Source organism: Astatotilapia calliptera, chromosome 5 (assembly GCF_900246225.1).
Source record: "Astatotilapia calliptera chromosome 5, fAstCal1.2, whole genome shotgun sequence".
Taxonomy (NCBI): Eukaryota; Metazoa; Chordata; class Actinopteri; order Cichliformes; family Cichlidae; genus Astatotilapia; species Astatotilapia calliptera.
Window position 1 is genome coordinate 24348735 of NC_039306.1, and position 15563 is coordinate 24364297.

The window sequence follows — 15563 nt, forward strand, 5'->3', positions numbered from 1 at the left end:
TCTCGCGGCCCGGTACCAAACGACTCACGGACCGGTACCAGCCCGTGGCCAGGGGGTCGGGGACCGCAGGCTTACATCTTACATTGTGGGGTGGTCTAATACATTTGTCACACACGGCATGTCTGAAGTTTCAATTAATAACACAACTACAACACTACTGCGTTTTGCAAGCTGCTAGTTAAAATATTCCTCTACTTACTGATAATTATTTAGAACAAAAAAATACACAGTATGTTTCTGCAAGCTGCATCGATTATGCACGTTCTTCTGTTCTCGCCCTACAGGTCGCTGGGAACAGTTTGTGTTGCATTTATGTTAATTCACAACAATACAATTGTTACACATCCTATTTCAAATTTGTGATTGGTAAAAAGGTATGTTTGAACGATTTTCCTCATATGTCCTCTCAGTCTTTAACCTCTTTACGGTCTCTGTGCTGCTGAGTTTGAAAGAGAGCTACACTGACGTGGAAAGCTTTAAAGCTGTTTGAATAGTCAGATTGTTCTTGCTCTTTTATGATTACAGTGGCTTTAAAATGAGATGTAAAAGCAGGCATACTTCAACTTTTATCCCGATGAAAGCTGTAAAGCTAAATATTACAGAAAAGTGCTTTAACAGCTGGAGCAGAAACGATGGCAGTGATGGAAGTGTTTCTCCTGTTTTGTGGTTACAAAGGGTTTGGACAGCTTAAGTGGTACACTTTCACAAACTTACATCCATTTTCAAAAGAGCCTTCACATTTGCAAGAACCAGCTCTCAGATGTCTTTCAGTAAGCACCACAGTAATGTTAGGGGCCAGACTGATGAGGATGATATTTCTGAAGAGAGGCCACTAAACTTTAAGGTTATTGTATCATAAATCAGCCAACGCCAGGAACTGTCAGCAAAATGTGTCACACTTGTCAGCTCTGCCACAGCACATAAAAACTCTGACAGCTGCCCTGCTGTTGTGGGACATTTGAGATCAAAGCACAGCCCAATCCGCCTGAAAGACACACTTCACCTGAGAAAGAGTTGATATTCACACGTCAGCCTCCGGTGTTAAAGCTTAACTGAAGTTGGAGGGCTGGTACTGTACCGTTTATCTTTTAGAACTCATTAAATATACATTTGGAGTTTGAATGCCCCAGATAACTCCAGCTATGAACTTATTAGTCAGTTTAACAAAGTTGCAGTGGAACATTGGACTTTTGATCCCTCTGCATGAAAGTTAGGAAAGTATTTTAATAACATTTTTAATGAAGACCACACAGACGTTTTTTGGTATGTTAACAAAGGCTCAAATTATTGTTTGAACATTAAAGTGCCAGATATTTTTCTACAGAGTTCTTGGAGAATAATCAGAGCTGGAAGACAAGCAAATATCGGAAAGGAACATGTTGATATTATTCAGTGTCCTACAAATGTGCCAAGAGGCTCGTGTTTCAAGCATGGTTTAATAAATATGATGCTGAGCTTTCAACTTCTGGGAAATCAACAAATATTTAACGGTGACCTCACTCTGCATCATTAAGTGCAAAGATGAAACCACCCAAGTATTTCTGCATTAGTTATAAATGTTCCCTCCCTTGATTTATGCTTCGACAGAGGCGTTATTTATGACAGGCTTTTAGTCATAGTAAGGCAATACAAGTAAAAGGCAATTTCATGGTTTCTTTCAGTTTGAAGGTGGTCGTTCCCACTCACCCTCCTTTAATGTAATCTAAGAAGGTGAACTCCGACTCCACTGAGAAGGAAAGCAGGGTCACCTGAAATTAAAGACAAGGATAGACACTTGATTAAATGCAGAGGTATTGATGTTTTCCCCTTAATCCAAAATAAACTCCACATCATGTCTTAGTTGAGCACTTTATGCTCTCTCTGGTAAAAGATGTGAGCCGGCCGCTTTCTGATGAAAGACTCATTTGCATTGCCGGAGGAGACGTTTGAAGAGAAAATGAGATAAATTTGTACGCATTACGTGTTCACAGCCACGCTGCTAGGTAAGCTCTGTGGAAATCACAAATGTCACAAATGGCTGCTGGTGGTGGCTACTCAACACATGTCTTTAAGGTTCTGTCAGCCTTCTTTTGGCCCGCTCATATACATATTTATTGTAAAATTTCTCTTTTAACATAATTACCTAAAGTACCATATACTCAGGCCATGCCCACACTAATACGTTTTTGTTTTAAAATGCATCTTTTTCTCTCCGTTTTGGCCTCCCGTCCACACTGAGACGGCGTTTTCGGTCAAGGAAAACACCGCGTTTTGAAAACGGATACATTTGAAAACGGCGTTTTCGCGTCGCAGTGTGGACAGCGAACCCGGAGCCTTTTTGAAAACGATGATGTATTTTAGTCATGTGTCGCAGTCATGTGACCAGTTAAACTAAGATTATGGAGGGCATTACACAGCAGTTGTTTTGTTTGCTCTCAATTTTGACAGCCCTATTTAAGATTTATATCAGTCTGTACATCCTACAGATAGCTTTTCTTCAAATTCTTTATCTCAATCGCTTTTGCAACTTTGTACTTTTGTGTTACTCGCAGCAAGAACTCCACCTCATTGTTAGTCCATTTAAAAAACTCTGTGCTTGTCCTTGACATTTTGTCACAACGTCAAAGAGCCAGAAAGTAAATAAACAGCAGACAGAAATGAGGCAGGTCGAATCATCTTACGTTTTCACCCATGTGCAATACAGGAACGTAGCGTTTTCGATCATTTCAGTGTGGGTGAACAACTGGTCAGAGACGCTTGAAAACAACGTTTTTAGACAAAAACGCCGTTTTCAAATTACCCGGTGTATTAGTGTAGACGTAGCCTCAATCGTGCGTCATGTTTAATTAACAGGTCTGTGGACAATTAAAGAGAACATGTACAGTGCTTCATGCTGTTGTCCAGATATAGAAAGCACACCTTCCAAAGTCTTCCACAACACTTGCATGAAAATTAAAGAGGGAATCATTAACAGAAGAAAAGTAGGTGTGAAACAGAAAAGCGGCAGTCTGTCAGCCCTGATTAGTGTTGAAACTGTACTCACTGTTCCAGAGTTGACATATTTCTTTTTCTTCATTTTCTTTTTGGTGTTAATCACCTACAAAGAAACAAGGAAAGGAAAAGGAAATCCAAAATCCAGTCCATCGTGTGCTGAGCATAGAAATACTTTATATGAAAAGTATTTATACATTTATTACTGCCACTAGCTTACCAGAGTCAGTAACAAAAAATGCCTTTAAACCAGAACCGATTCTGGGCTGTGCTTATTAGCTGCAAACATTTTATGTAAAATGGAAAGCGGCCTCTTTCATACCAAACCTTTACATTCACCAAAAAAATACAAAATACATCTGGCCCATCACTGGGCCAGATGTATTTTTACACACTCTAAAGCAATGTTTCCTTTTACACACATACACACCCTTTGGTTTGATGATATAATTCCACCCTAATTGGAGGCAACAAATGTAATGAAGGCATGTGTGTGGGTGGCACACAGAGACCGCGTGCCATCACACAGATGTATGCAGCGTGGAGGCAGGATGGAACAGTGAGTGTGTCTATATGACTGATGGAGGAGAACCAGTGAGGTGAGAAAGGGCGCGTGTTTATGAAATAATAGATGGGTATTATAAGAAAGCGACGCTCCTGCAAGGGAAGATTAGAAAAACTAGAAATGGATGCACGTCAGTGACATTACTGGAGACTGGAAATTCAAACATGAATCTCGGGTTGCAATGACTCGATGGGGTGAGACGGGCTCAAGGTGCGAGGTGTACATTTGCTTTACTGGTATTCTAACGGCTCCAAAACAAGACGGAATTGTCAATCTGAAGACCAAAGACGTCTCAGCTCATTACCTCAATTCTCTATGGCTGCTAGGCATGGAAGTGACAGCCCCTAATTTAACGTGGAGGGATGGCAATTTGTCTGACACACTGAACAATCTGCTGATGCAAAAACTAAAGGGCCTTTCAGTCTCCCCGGGAGGCAGAGAGGAATCAACAGTAGCGTATAATGGAGCTGACATCTAAAAGACAGGTATTCGTCCTTTGCTGAAGGCCACCGAATCACAGAGGCGTAAAGGTATTGACATGTCTTCTTTGCTAAGATATTAGCTTTCAACTGCCCCCCTCAAACAATAGTTGTGGTTCATTAAAGATGGTCGCCTAAATATTTAATATTAGATTCTAATCTTGAATATTAGCATAAAGGCATTGCCTCTTAGATTAATGCAATGCATTCTATTCTGCCCAAAATAAAGTGGGATTTTTATGTAAACATGGGATACACCTATGTCATTTTGGCAAAAGCAGATCCCCAGAATGAGATATTTAAATGAGATGTGTTTGTAATTTGCATACAGAGCCAAATTGTATGCTATTAAGAGAAGAGACATGGTAAGCTGTCCCCTGAGAAGCACTGAGAAATAGCTCTGATCATTCTAAATCCCTGGATTGTTCCCCTATTAATCCTGTTTCGTGCTGCTGCTAATAGCTGTATTTTTATGTGTGTCAGCATCCAGGTGATTATAGCAGCAAAATAAATCTTGGGTTTAAAAGAACATCAGCAGAAGAAACCATTAATTTGATGTATTACTGAAAGGAGGAGGTGGGCAGACATGCTCAAATACTGTTTTATAAGAAAAAAGTATGGAATAACTTTTTCAGTGTGTCTTCATTATGGATTTTTGGGTTGCAGGAGTGGAGACTATCAAATGAAATGGAGTTTTTTTTTTAATGTAATAGAAAACAATGCAATGATGTCAAAGACAGCAATGTCAGTCCTGTCAAAAATGGGATCCAGGATCCCACATGTAGAGGGTTTCTAGACTTCAGAAGCCTCTAGACACGCACGTGAATGGTGAGAATGCTGGAATTACCTCATACACATTGAACTGGCTCTGCCCTCGAGCTAGCTCTCGGTAGCTGGTGGTAAAATCCCCAATGAAATCGTGGCTGGGATAAGAAATAAAGGGGGAGAAGCATCAGTAACTAGAAGCATTTCTATTAGAAATAACAGGGGAGAGAGTTGGGATAAGCTGGAACTTCGTGACAGGAAATTATAACATTCTCAAGTAAAGTTTGAACCTTGAGTTCTTGGCCTTTTGAGATTATTGTAGAGCAAGTTAGAGTGAGTTACATATAATTAAATATGGTCTTAAACAGTAACTGTACATTAAAGATTTCTCAGATTCTGACTAGTCATGTAATTTCTTGGTTAATATACTCACCTTCCATCCCTATCCCAGTCATACACCTCCACTTTGATTGTTCTGGGGAAACCAAACAGAACATACACACAAACACGACCCATAATAATGTTAGCTGTGATTAAAAACTTTTTTGGACAAGATGTGGATTCAATATTTAGCAAAAGATACTTAAGCTGTGTACACACTGGAAGCAATTTGCAGTGATGTGTCAGCTGGTCACAATAGAAAGTGAATTTGGCAACTTTATAACCGCTGTTGATGTGAAATGGGCTTCCTGTTGAGCGACTGAAGCGACCATCAACAGGAGTGAAAAATATCACTGACTGACATTTGTCCAGGTGATAAATATGCTAGAGGATAACCTGGACAACCTGAGCCTGGAATGTCTACAAGCGACCGGCTTTCAGCTTCAAAGCAAGCAAGTCGCTTAACTGTGCACGCAGCTTTAGGGAAAAGGTTTTTAGAAATGGAAAGACTACAGGCGAGCGTGAGGGTGCTTCTTTATGTTCAATGCAATAAAACAAGGTAGTAAGTAGAGATTTGCTTTTGCTTTGCTTCTTCACTTTGGTGAACATTGTTTTGACGTTTAGACAGTTGTTATAGAGCTCCTAGGTAACCTGTAATTTCCATCAAACCAACCCCAGACCTTGAGAAGAAAGCCTGCTCATATGATGACTGATTGTGTGAGGTTAAAGGTTTGTGTCAAAGTGCGAAGAAGTGACCGTTTGAAGGAGTGGGAAGAGTCTCGCTCCTTCGTTGTTACACATGGATAGTTGGTCAGGACCTCTTAGAATCACGCTGAAATGTAAGGGGTACTCTTGAGTAGTGAGGTGTGTGAAAGAGGAATGAACTAAGCAAAACCACAATCCTTTCCACAGACCTAATTAAGTTATTTTCAGTCTGCCTAAACAAGCAGTGAGTGAAAGTGGAAAACAGCAAGCTCCCAAAAGGGATGTTAATTATGACCTTGCTGCTAATAAACCTGTTCATGCAGTGGCATGAACAGGTTTATTAGCAGTTTCTAAGTGGTGTCTTATGGTTTCTTAGTGCCTTCTTATAGTACAAAAAACTTAAATTAATATTTAAAGTGGTTGTAAAAAGAAAGTTTTTCATATTAAGACAAAATAAAAACATTATCTAGTCCTTACCAGGTCCTAAAAGATGGTAAATACAACCAAAGATGAACAAGAACACAACACATATCACACTGCGCAATTATTTAACAAAAACTAAGCCAAAATGCAGAAGCATTGAAGTCTACCCATGATTCAATGACAGTGTTGAAGAAGTCTATTGGTTTGTTCCGATACAACACAGATATGACAACACTTCTAAACAAGTCGTACTTGTTCACACTTTTTCTACTTCTACAGTCACTCACTTAAACATTTAACATGCTAACTGAGGCCTGCAGACTGCAGAGGTGTAGCTCTGGAGTTTTTTGTAATTCTGAACATCGTACAGTCTGACCTTGGGGTGAAATTTCTGGTACGTCCACTCCTGGCAAAATTGGTGCCTGGGAAGATTGAATGTTTTCCACTTGTGAATAGTGTTTCTCACTGTAGAATGATAGACTTCAAATTGTTTGGAAATGGCCTTCTAACAGTTCCCAGATTGATGTGCAGCAACAATTACCGCTCTAAGATCATTGCTGACACACTCGAATGCCCCAGACCTGCAAACTGAACAAACCTCTGCTTTTACAGAGGTGCTCGCACCCTGATGATCAGTTAATCACATGCATTTGATTATCAGGCTGCTATTCGCCCTCTGAATTCCTATGGAAGCAGTTATGGGGTACTTATGCTGCTTCTGCATTTTGTTTTTTGTTAAATAAATAATCAGACAGTGTAACACGCAATGTTTTATTTTTCATCAGAGGTCACATTTACCCAATTTTAAGACTTGCTGAGGATCAGAATGTTTTTTTAATGTCCTGATAGGTCAAACTTTTCAAATGAGAACCAAGCCAAAGAAATATTATGTGTGTACCACTGTGATGCTGGTGGCTTCCTCACTAAATGGCAGATTTTTGACGTCCTTCAATGTGAATGCAGTGGATTGTTTTGTCAGTTGGTTGTTACAACTACAGAATCCAAACGGCATCTTTACAACAATTCTGCAATGTCTTAAAAGTGGATTTTTAAAACAGATATTAATGGAAAAGTTATTTCTGAGGACAAAAGAGATTAAAATAAATACACTGCAGTGCATATGTGAAGCTTCTGTTCTGTGTAAAAAAATAAACCCAAGTCTCCGCTAACAGTTTTATCAAAGGTTATTTTTAAGGACACGAACAACAGCTACACTTTACCAGGAGAAAATATTTTGACACCGTGCTCAGGGAGCCCCGAAATCAGTTAAAACAGACGTCACTCGGGTCTCTAACAGGGATACTCGCTAACATTAGAACAAGGCTGAGCTGCTGGCTGCATGTTGCAAGAGAAAACGTCAACTCGTTTAAAGAGCTCCCTTCAAAAAATTGCCATTTGCAAACTGATGACATTTTACACAAATGCAGCAGAAACAATGTCCCAGCAGAGAAGCGAAAACTTTTCTCGGCTCTTTCATTTCGGAGTCACATTGATCTAACCCCCATACCTCCCCTCCCTCCCCGACTTCGAGTTACACAAGTACTGACACCATCCAGATCCAAAGAAAATATAAGCAACCAGTAGATCATAGATTTCCTTCTTGTCACTGCATAACTGAAAGATGCCAGATATGAGCCCAGCCACCTTCCCAGCCACATGGCCCCTGTCGCTCTGTGGTGACAGTTTGTTCTTTTGAGGTAATCTTCAAAATGTGCTTGTCATCTTCGATGGTAGGAACATGGTGCTTCTCCTCGAGGGAGGGAAATAGAAATAATGGGCAGAGGAAAAAAACTATGTAATCCTCTCACCAGTCTATATACAGGAGCAAATTGAGTAAGTGCTTAAGTGTATGTCATGCTACTCCAATAAAGGACCACATCAGACCTGCTTCTAGGTCTGATGTGCAGATACCTGCTTCTAACATTTGACACAACTTTAATTTAAATCTCTGTAATCTTACAGCCGTATCAAAGCACACGGGCGGCCCGGATCCTCGAGTGGCTCAATTGAACCTTGAGAACAATATACACTCCAAAACTAATCTGCCAGTGATATCTTTGGCTACTATTCTGAGGCATCTTTAATGAACACGACTCATTTTCAGTAATGGGGGCCTATATAATTGAGTGACAAAAAGGGAGACCGCGTTTGATACCGAACAATTCCTCAGCTCCAATTTTACAGATCTGTCTGATCTTTTGCCAGGAATAAAAATAGATGATGTTGGAGACACCCAGGCTAGGATGTTAATGAGGAAGAAATGACTCTTTTGGTGTTTGAAATTATTTATTAGTGTTTAAATATATACCTTAGGTACCGCCTACACTGATGAAATACACTAGAAAGGTGAGATTTTCCTACACAACCAATTGTGGAGCTGAATATAGAACAACTTGGAAGTGTCTTCCACTTGTCTTATTTCTCTTCACACTCCCGCATTTTCTTCTCCTTGACTGGAACAATGCCTTTGACACGCTGGATTCCTGCTTTTCCTTCTCCGGTTCGACTTACCTTTGCTGCCTGTTAAATGTCTTCCTTTTCTCATTCATTTCTCCCCCCTCTCCATCTCATCTGCTTCCTTTCCTTCACTTTCACTCGCCTGTTGTTTGCCAATATGTCGTCTTGTTGCTTAAATTTGTTCAAGGATCAGATGCTTGCTGTCACCGGGGATTCAACTGGATTCTGCTGCCACCGGAAGGATGGCCTGCCTAATCACTGTGCCATCCTGACACTCGCTGGCAAAGTTGAAAGGTGGTTTTTTTGTTAATCCTTGACTTTCTTGTTTGCAGGGTACTTTAGAAGACTGCCAGCTGATCTGACTAAAATATTTTTGGCCAGTAGTTCCTGGATTGATCTGGGATTTCCATTTGCTGTTTCCTAACAATAACAAGCAGCACTTTCTGTATGACAGCTGAGGTGCAGTAGTGCGTGTATGCAGTAATACACCATGTACCCCACTCTGCACAGGGGGATTTAGTTTATACTTGCTTCAAAACAACCACAGATATGTATCAGTGCGTATCTTGCAGGGTAAAGCTGCAGTCAATTACATTAAAGTCTTTTATGCAGTCTGTGGTGCTTCCTGCACAAGGATTTTTGTTCTCTGACTTCAGCCTTCAAAGCGGTGACCATCACCAGGTAGCATTACAAAGTAGTCTGGGTAAAACTGCATCGAGTCTGGGGAAAAGCTGAAAAATGTGAATGGAAAAGGTCACGGTTAAGCCCAAACCTGATTTAGAATGGAGTGGACACGAAGAAACGCGGCGACAGCGATTGGTTATCTCTGATTGGTAAATATTACTCTTACTGAATATTACTTATCGTAAAACATAACAATCGAGAATATTAGTTATGACTCAAAAACTCATAAAACGGGGTTCCAGTGATGCCAAACAGCTGGAGTTTCTGTGGTGGCAAAAATGCCTCACTGATACTCTGAATTTAGAAATAGTACAAAAAAACTATAAAAATTATCTTTTTTTTTTTTTTGAGCTATTCAACTCCAAAAGTTCTGGTTAAGTTTTGAAATCTGTTATGAAGTCTACCTCTTTATAAGCATACCCTCTCAGCGGCCGCTCCATCTGGGCTATTGTAGGCTGAGTACACACCTGGCAGCTCCTTGTTATCACCTGCTACGAGGTATTCAACAGCCCGCTATTGTGAGCGATCCAGCTGGCTATATAAGAGAAACTCAACAAATCAAATATTTTGTCACGTCGCTAAAAAGTTCAGCTTTTATGCTCACGTCTCCTTCTGCCACTTGTTCTCCGTCTTGCTTTTATAACGAGGCAGTGTGGCTTTTAATTGTATTTGAGGGGAGAGAGAGAGGTTGCATGTGAACCAAAGCATGCTGAGTAATTTAAACTCACAGATGGACGTGTCTTGCGGTGACAGAACCCCTTCGTCATATCTTTTCAGTTTGTCCACTGATGGGGTGTTAAATGGGCGCGGTCATCCATTAGCTGTGCTCCCCAAATGGGAGACTGACAACATCAGCCTTTTGAAACTATTTCAACAGAAGTAGTAGAATACATTAAAGCCCTCGGACACTCCTTTGGCAGCACGTGGATGTTTTTAGATGCAACACCACACTGGCTGAAAAAAAAAAGTGTCCTATGACTGGAGGGGAAGTCAGCCAAAATAACATACGGCTGTCACTGAAATATTTACAGTCAGCTCCCATTGGAAGTTTAGGTTTTAACAAAGACACTGAAAATGAAACAGAAATGCCATTTTTTCATCACCTGATTTGAGAGTTTGAATCACTGGAATTTCATAGATTCATGCCTAAAGTGCGCATCACTACAATATAAACTATTTTAGGGACAAGGCGTAGCCTGGGAAGCTCAACATGGTCTCACATTTAAAACCTATTAAAATAAATGGCAAGCTGAATAGAGTGGAGAGACCATGTGCAGCACTATTTTTTATTTGGCTTCCAGTGGCTGTTTGTCTTGTTTGGAGGAGAAAATCTTGCAGGAAGTGGGACGGATGCTTTACTTTTACAGCGGAGACACTGTGTCTTGCTAGTCTTATTCATTTAGAGATGTCACTTTGGAGAGTCTTGTTAAACTTCAGCTTCTCCTTTTGTCAACTGGTGCAACGACTGGGATGAATGTGTGCCAACTAATACAGGAAAGCAAATCAGCAGTCGGTCATCCACTGACTCATGGAGGCAAGGTGTAGAGATACCTCGATGTCTTCGTCAACATGAGATGGGCTCAGAATGAGACACATTAGAGTATGAGATGCACATAACAAACAGCTGGAACTACAGACGCTGTCTCTACACCCTGATACACTCACGCCAGAATAGGGAAAGTCTTCTGCACTCGCTCCAGATGTGGAAGGTTAGGATGACATTATATTGAAGGAAATGTTTGAAATACTAAGGCCTCAGGCTACGAGATAAGGCCTCTCTGGGAAAGGCATACAATGTAAGAATAAGTAAGAAGACAACACATTTACTTCAGGTTATTGCTTTATCCATGTGTGTCATCTATCGTAAAAAAAAACCCCATTTATATTCTGCAAAAATATGCCTCCGTGTTGAAGTGTAAAAGTTGGTGTATTGGAAAAGAATTATTCAAACTGCAGTGGAAGAGACTTCAGAAATAAATCATTATAATGTGCCGTACACCAAACAGGTGGCTTAAATGTCCACCAGGTGTAGCTTTAACGTCACTGCAAAGACAAAGAAAGCACGAATGAAACAGAAATGTCATTAGCTAACAAGATATTCTCGGAAAACTGAGACTATGGTGTTAGCTAATGTTAGGCATCATACAGAAACAAAAGATTTTTTTATATTTAAACTATATATCCTGGGTAGAAAAATACTTTGTGATAGCTTAACAAGCTACATCATACAGCACATTTTTCCCCTTTCATCCAGCTGACAAACATGATAAAATAGGCTTTGCATTTAACACACAGTGTCTTCAAAAGTATTTACCCTCTTCCTGATTTTTTTGTTTTTTGCATATTTTTCACATTTCTATGTTTCCAGTTACAGATTTTAATATCAGACAACTATAACCTGAGTAAATACAAAACAAAGTTTTTAAATAACGATTTCATTTATTAAGAGGGAAAAACCTCTCCATATACCCGACCCTGTAAGTAATAGCCCTGCCTGCTGAATCACGAATTAATTCCATTGTTTTTGAGAGCTGAGTTTAAGTTAACTAACCATACCCTGGCCTGATTACTGCCAGACTTTTTAAATCAAGAAATCACTTAAATAAAACGCGTCTGACAAAGTGAAGCAGATTAAAAGATCTCAACGTGTAATGCACCATGCCAAAAACTAAAGAAACAGCTGAGAAATAAAGTCTGGAAAGAGTTACTGATGGAACCATGAAATCTGCTCTCTACCAGAAAATCCTGAAGGACAATGTCCAACCATCAGTTCACCCCCTGAAGATCAAGCACACCCAATTTTTGCAGCAGGACAATGATCCAAAACGCACCAACAAGTCCACCTTTGAATGGCTCAGAACAAACAAAAGGAAGGTTTTGGAGTGGCCTAGTCAAAATCCAGACAGAAATCCAATTGAGATACTTTGGCATGACCTAAACGGGCCATTCATGCTCAAAAATGTGGCTAAATTAAAGAGTGATCTGAAAGACTTGCCAACTATTTCAAATGCCTGTGGATAGCTTTGTTCCCTTAATACTTGAAATCATTATATAATCAGCTGCTTTTTATTTTTACTCAGGTTATCTTTTTTTTGATGATGATCTGAAACAGGTAAGTGTGACAAATATCTAAAAAACTAAGAAATTCAGAAGAGAGCAAATATTTTTTCATGGCATTAAATACCAGCCATTTCTGAGGGCTCAGTCCACAGATTATGTCTATATATTTATTCTAGAGTAGTGTTGCATGATTTACAGTTCCAAATAATCCTTATTTATATCCGATGGGCGTCGGTGCATTCCCACAGCTCCTTCATTGTCTGAATCGAGTTGTTTTCAGCTCCTCTCCCTTTAAGCCAACTTGTTCTAATTGGCTGCAACTGCAAACTGCAAGATTCAAAACTCAATTTTAAAGCCAAATGTTTGATACTTGTACAGTTTTAAATAGGTCTGGACAGTATTAGATGTGTTTGTTGTATCTGGCTCTTTGCATCACATTAACACTTCAAATATTTGGAAGGTTTCCTTCACTTGATGTCTGTAAGCAGTAATTGCATACTGGTTCAAAGTGACTGACAGCCTAAAGAGCTGTGTTTGCTGAATGACATCCTCGGCGATAATGTACCATGACAGAGGTTGTAAAGATTATTTATTAAAGGATCTTGCAAACTATGTAATTAAAAATACTGACAGGCCTCCCCATTGCCCTCTCACAGGAACACGAAAACCGAAAAAAGAGAAAAAAAAAAACCACTGACACACAAAGTTGATTTCTCGCCCACTCTCAAATATATAACCTGTTTATAGCACTGTCTTGGTGATATTTCAAGACACACAGAATCTCCTGCTGTTTCAGCTTTTGGCTTGTCACATTTCATTATACTGTGTGGGCATGTGTGTATATGTGTTCATGCTTTCATAGCACAGGAACATTTAAGGAAGTGCCTTTGATGTCCAGCTCAGTCCCTTGTGTATGATTGGCTCTGACAGGGTAGCGAGCACTTCTCGGACTTCTGTGTGATTGGCTGGCTGACACAGTTTTGCCTGAAATTTATCGAAACGCATCTTGAGGCAATCCCACACATCCATAAAATCCGCGTCATCAGTAGCTATGTCCCTTTTTCTTTAGGATTCATCTCAGTTTTCTAAGCGCACACCAGGTTCTCAGCATTTTCAGTAATTACTTTCACTGCACACAAAAAAAGATACGACAGACACCTTTGAGAGAGATAGCTGAGAAAAGAGAGAGAGAGAGAGAGAGGCAGGAAAAAGATGCATAAAAAAAACATCCCCCCCCCCCCCCCCCCCCCCCCCCACAAAAGTGATCTGTCACAACTTTTTTCGTCTATCCTCACAGCTCCTTCATGATTTACTTTGTTTTCTTCTCAGAACTGTCTTCTAAATTAGAAACAGGCAGATACCCCATGAGGACAGGGAATTCATTACTTTTCTGACACAACATATCTGCATTAATTATGTGCCAGGAGGGAAGAGCAACCCATCATTATTTTAGATATTTGGCAAATAATGTAATCCAGTGTAAAAACAAAGAAAGAGGAAGAAGCCTGAATCATGACAGTGTATTTAAAATGCTTCTAAATTCGTTAACCATCATATTAGTCACGTGGATGCTCTTTCATTTTTTTTCCCATCGACTCACAATTTGTTAAGCCTTGTGTTGTCTGAATAATGAGCATTCTGCTTTCACCCCACACGTATGTGGTTTACAGTGCTAACGGTAGCTTGGTCACTCTTAAAACAATGGCTGCTTGAATTAAGACATTGACAGCTGAGGACAGTCTCACATCTAACCCGTAACTACTATACTCAGAGACCAGTTAGCAAACACAAAAACTCCTTGCAATTGCTTTGGTCATTAGCATATTGCTGTGGTTTGCATGAACAATAGCGACTAGTCTGCAAATACTAGCAAACTACTTAAGTTTTACTCCTTGTGGTTTCACTGCAAGCTTTAGTGAAACTTGAAAAAGTGCAATTTAAACCTTCGTTCATATTCAAGGTGCAAGTTTCACTGTGAAAGCGAATAGTCTCCATTTCTGGTTTGCATCGCACATTTCACAGTTTCACTAAAGCTTGGCAAGTAGTTTGCTAGTGTTTGCTGACTATTCAGCATTTTCCTTACAGACTACGGGTGACGATTGCAACCATGTAGTGACCAAAGCAATTGTAAGGAGCTCTTAGCAACTTATTTGACAATAGCAACTAGCAGTAACCTCTAGCAAGCACAACAGGTCAAGGATTATACACTCTTCCCTAGCAACTGGCAGTTACCAGAGTCAATGACTGGTCTCTAGGCCTGTATGAATGGGGCTTTAGCAATTAATTTTACAGTGATTGTCAGCAACTTTCAGCAACCACTCACAGCCAGTCAGCAATTGGTTGCTAACTTGGCTGATACCTTCAAGGGCAGCATTTTTAACTGTTTAATTTTATAAGAGAAAAGCTTGTTCGAAGAGAATTGTAAATTTATTGCTACATCACCATCTCTCATTTCAACATTACCGACTGTTCATGGTGTGTGTATTATATTTATTATCAGGTAGAAAGAGAAGGTCAACAGATGCAACAGTGTGGGGAAAACAGCAGATATGCAGATAAGAAAGTGTAAATTGTTGTACCTGTCATAATCTCCATTGCAGAGTGCTCGTACTGGGATGGTAAAAGGCTGCCACACTGGATTTAATGTGTTCTTCACCACCTCTGTTTTGTGGCAGATAGTAAACCTAGAGAAGGAGAACAAATGTTATCAAATATATTCAAGAAAACAGTGAAATAAAATTTGTCCTTTGTTGCTTACACAAGCCAGAGAGAAATACAAAACTATGCAGGGAAGAAGCAGGTAATGTAGGAGATGGGCAAAACAATAAAGAAAATCTTGCAGTCTTAAATAGGGCTAGGCCAGTCTCACATATTTTAGACCATAACAAATAATTTTATATTTTGTCTAGCTTTTTAATTCCCTATCTTTGACCGCAGGTGAGACTATGATATGCTAATGGATTCCTTTGATATCTAAAATTTTTGCAGTCAAAAAAAACCTCCTAAAAAGCAACAACGTATCAGTTTTAATCCTGCCTTTTTACCCAAAGGCCTGGATTACTCATGCACTACTA

The 15563-nt window shown here is 39.8% G+C and overlaps 1 protein-coding gene across 3 annotated transcripts in view; it reads right to left on the bottom strand.

Moving 5' to 3' along the window:
* Positions 1 to 15563, bottom strand: part of cpne5b (copine Vb) — a 134270-nt gene that overhangs the window by 14534 nt on the left and 104173 nt on the right. For all 3 annotated transcript variants that reach the window (XM_026168363.1, XM_026168361.1, XM_026168364.1), the window contains 5 exons: positions 15069 to 15173; positions 5213 to 5254; positions 4862 to 4937; positions 3023 to 3076; positions 1687 to 1748 (listed from right to left, as the gene is read on the bottom strand). In XM_026168363.1, coding sequence (XP_026024148.1) covers positions 1687 to 1748; positions 3023 to 3076; positions 4862 to 4937; positions 5213 to 5254; positions 15069 to 15173 — 339 coding nt within the window. The remainder of the gene's footprint in view (positions 1 to 1686; positions 1749 to 3022; positions 3077 to 4861; positions 4938 to 5212; positions 5255 to 15068; positions 15174 to 15563) is intronic.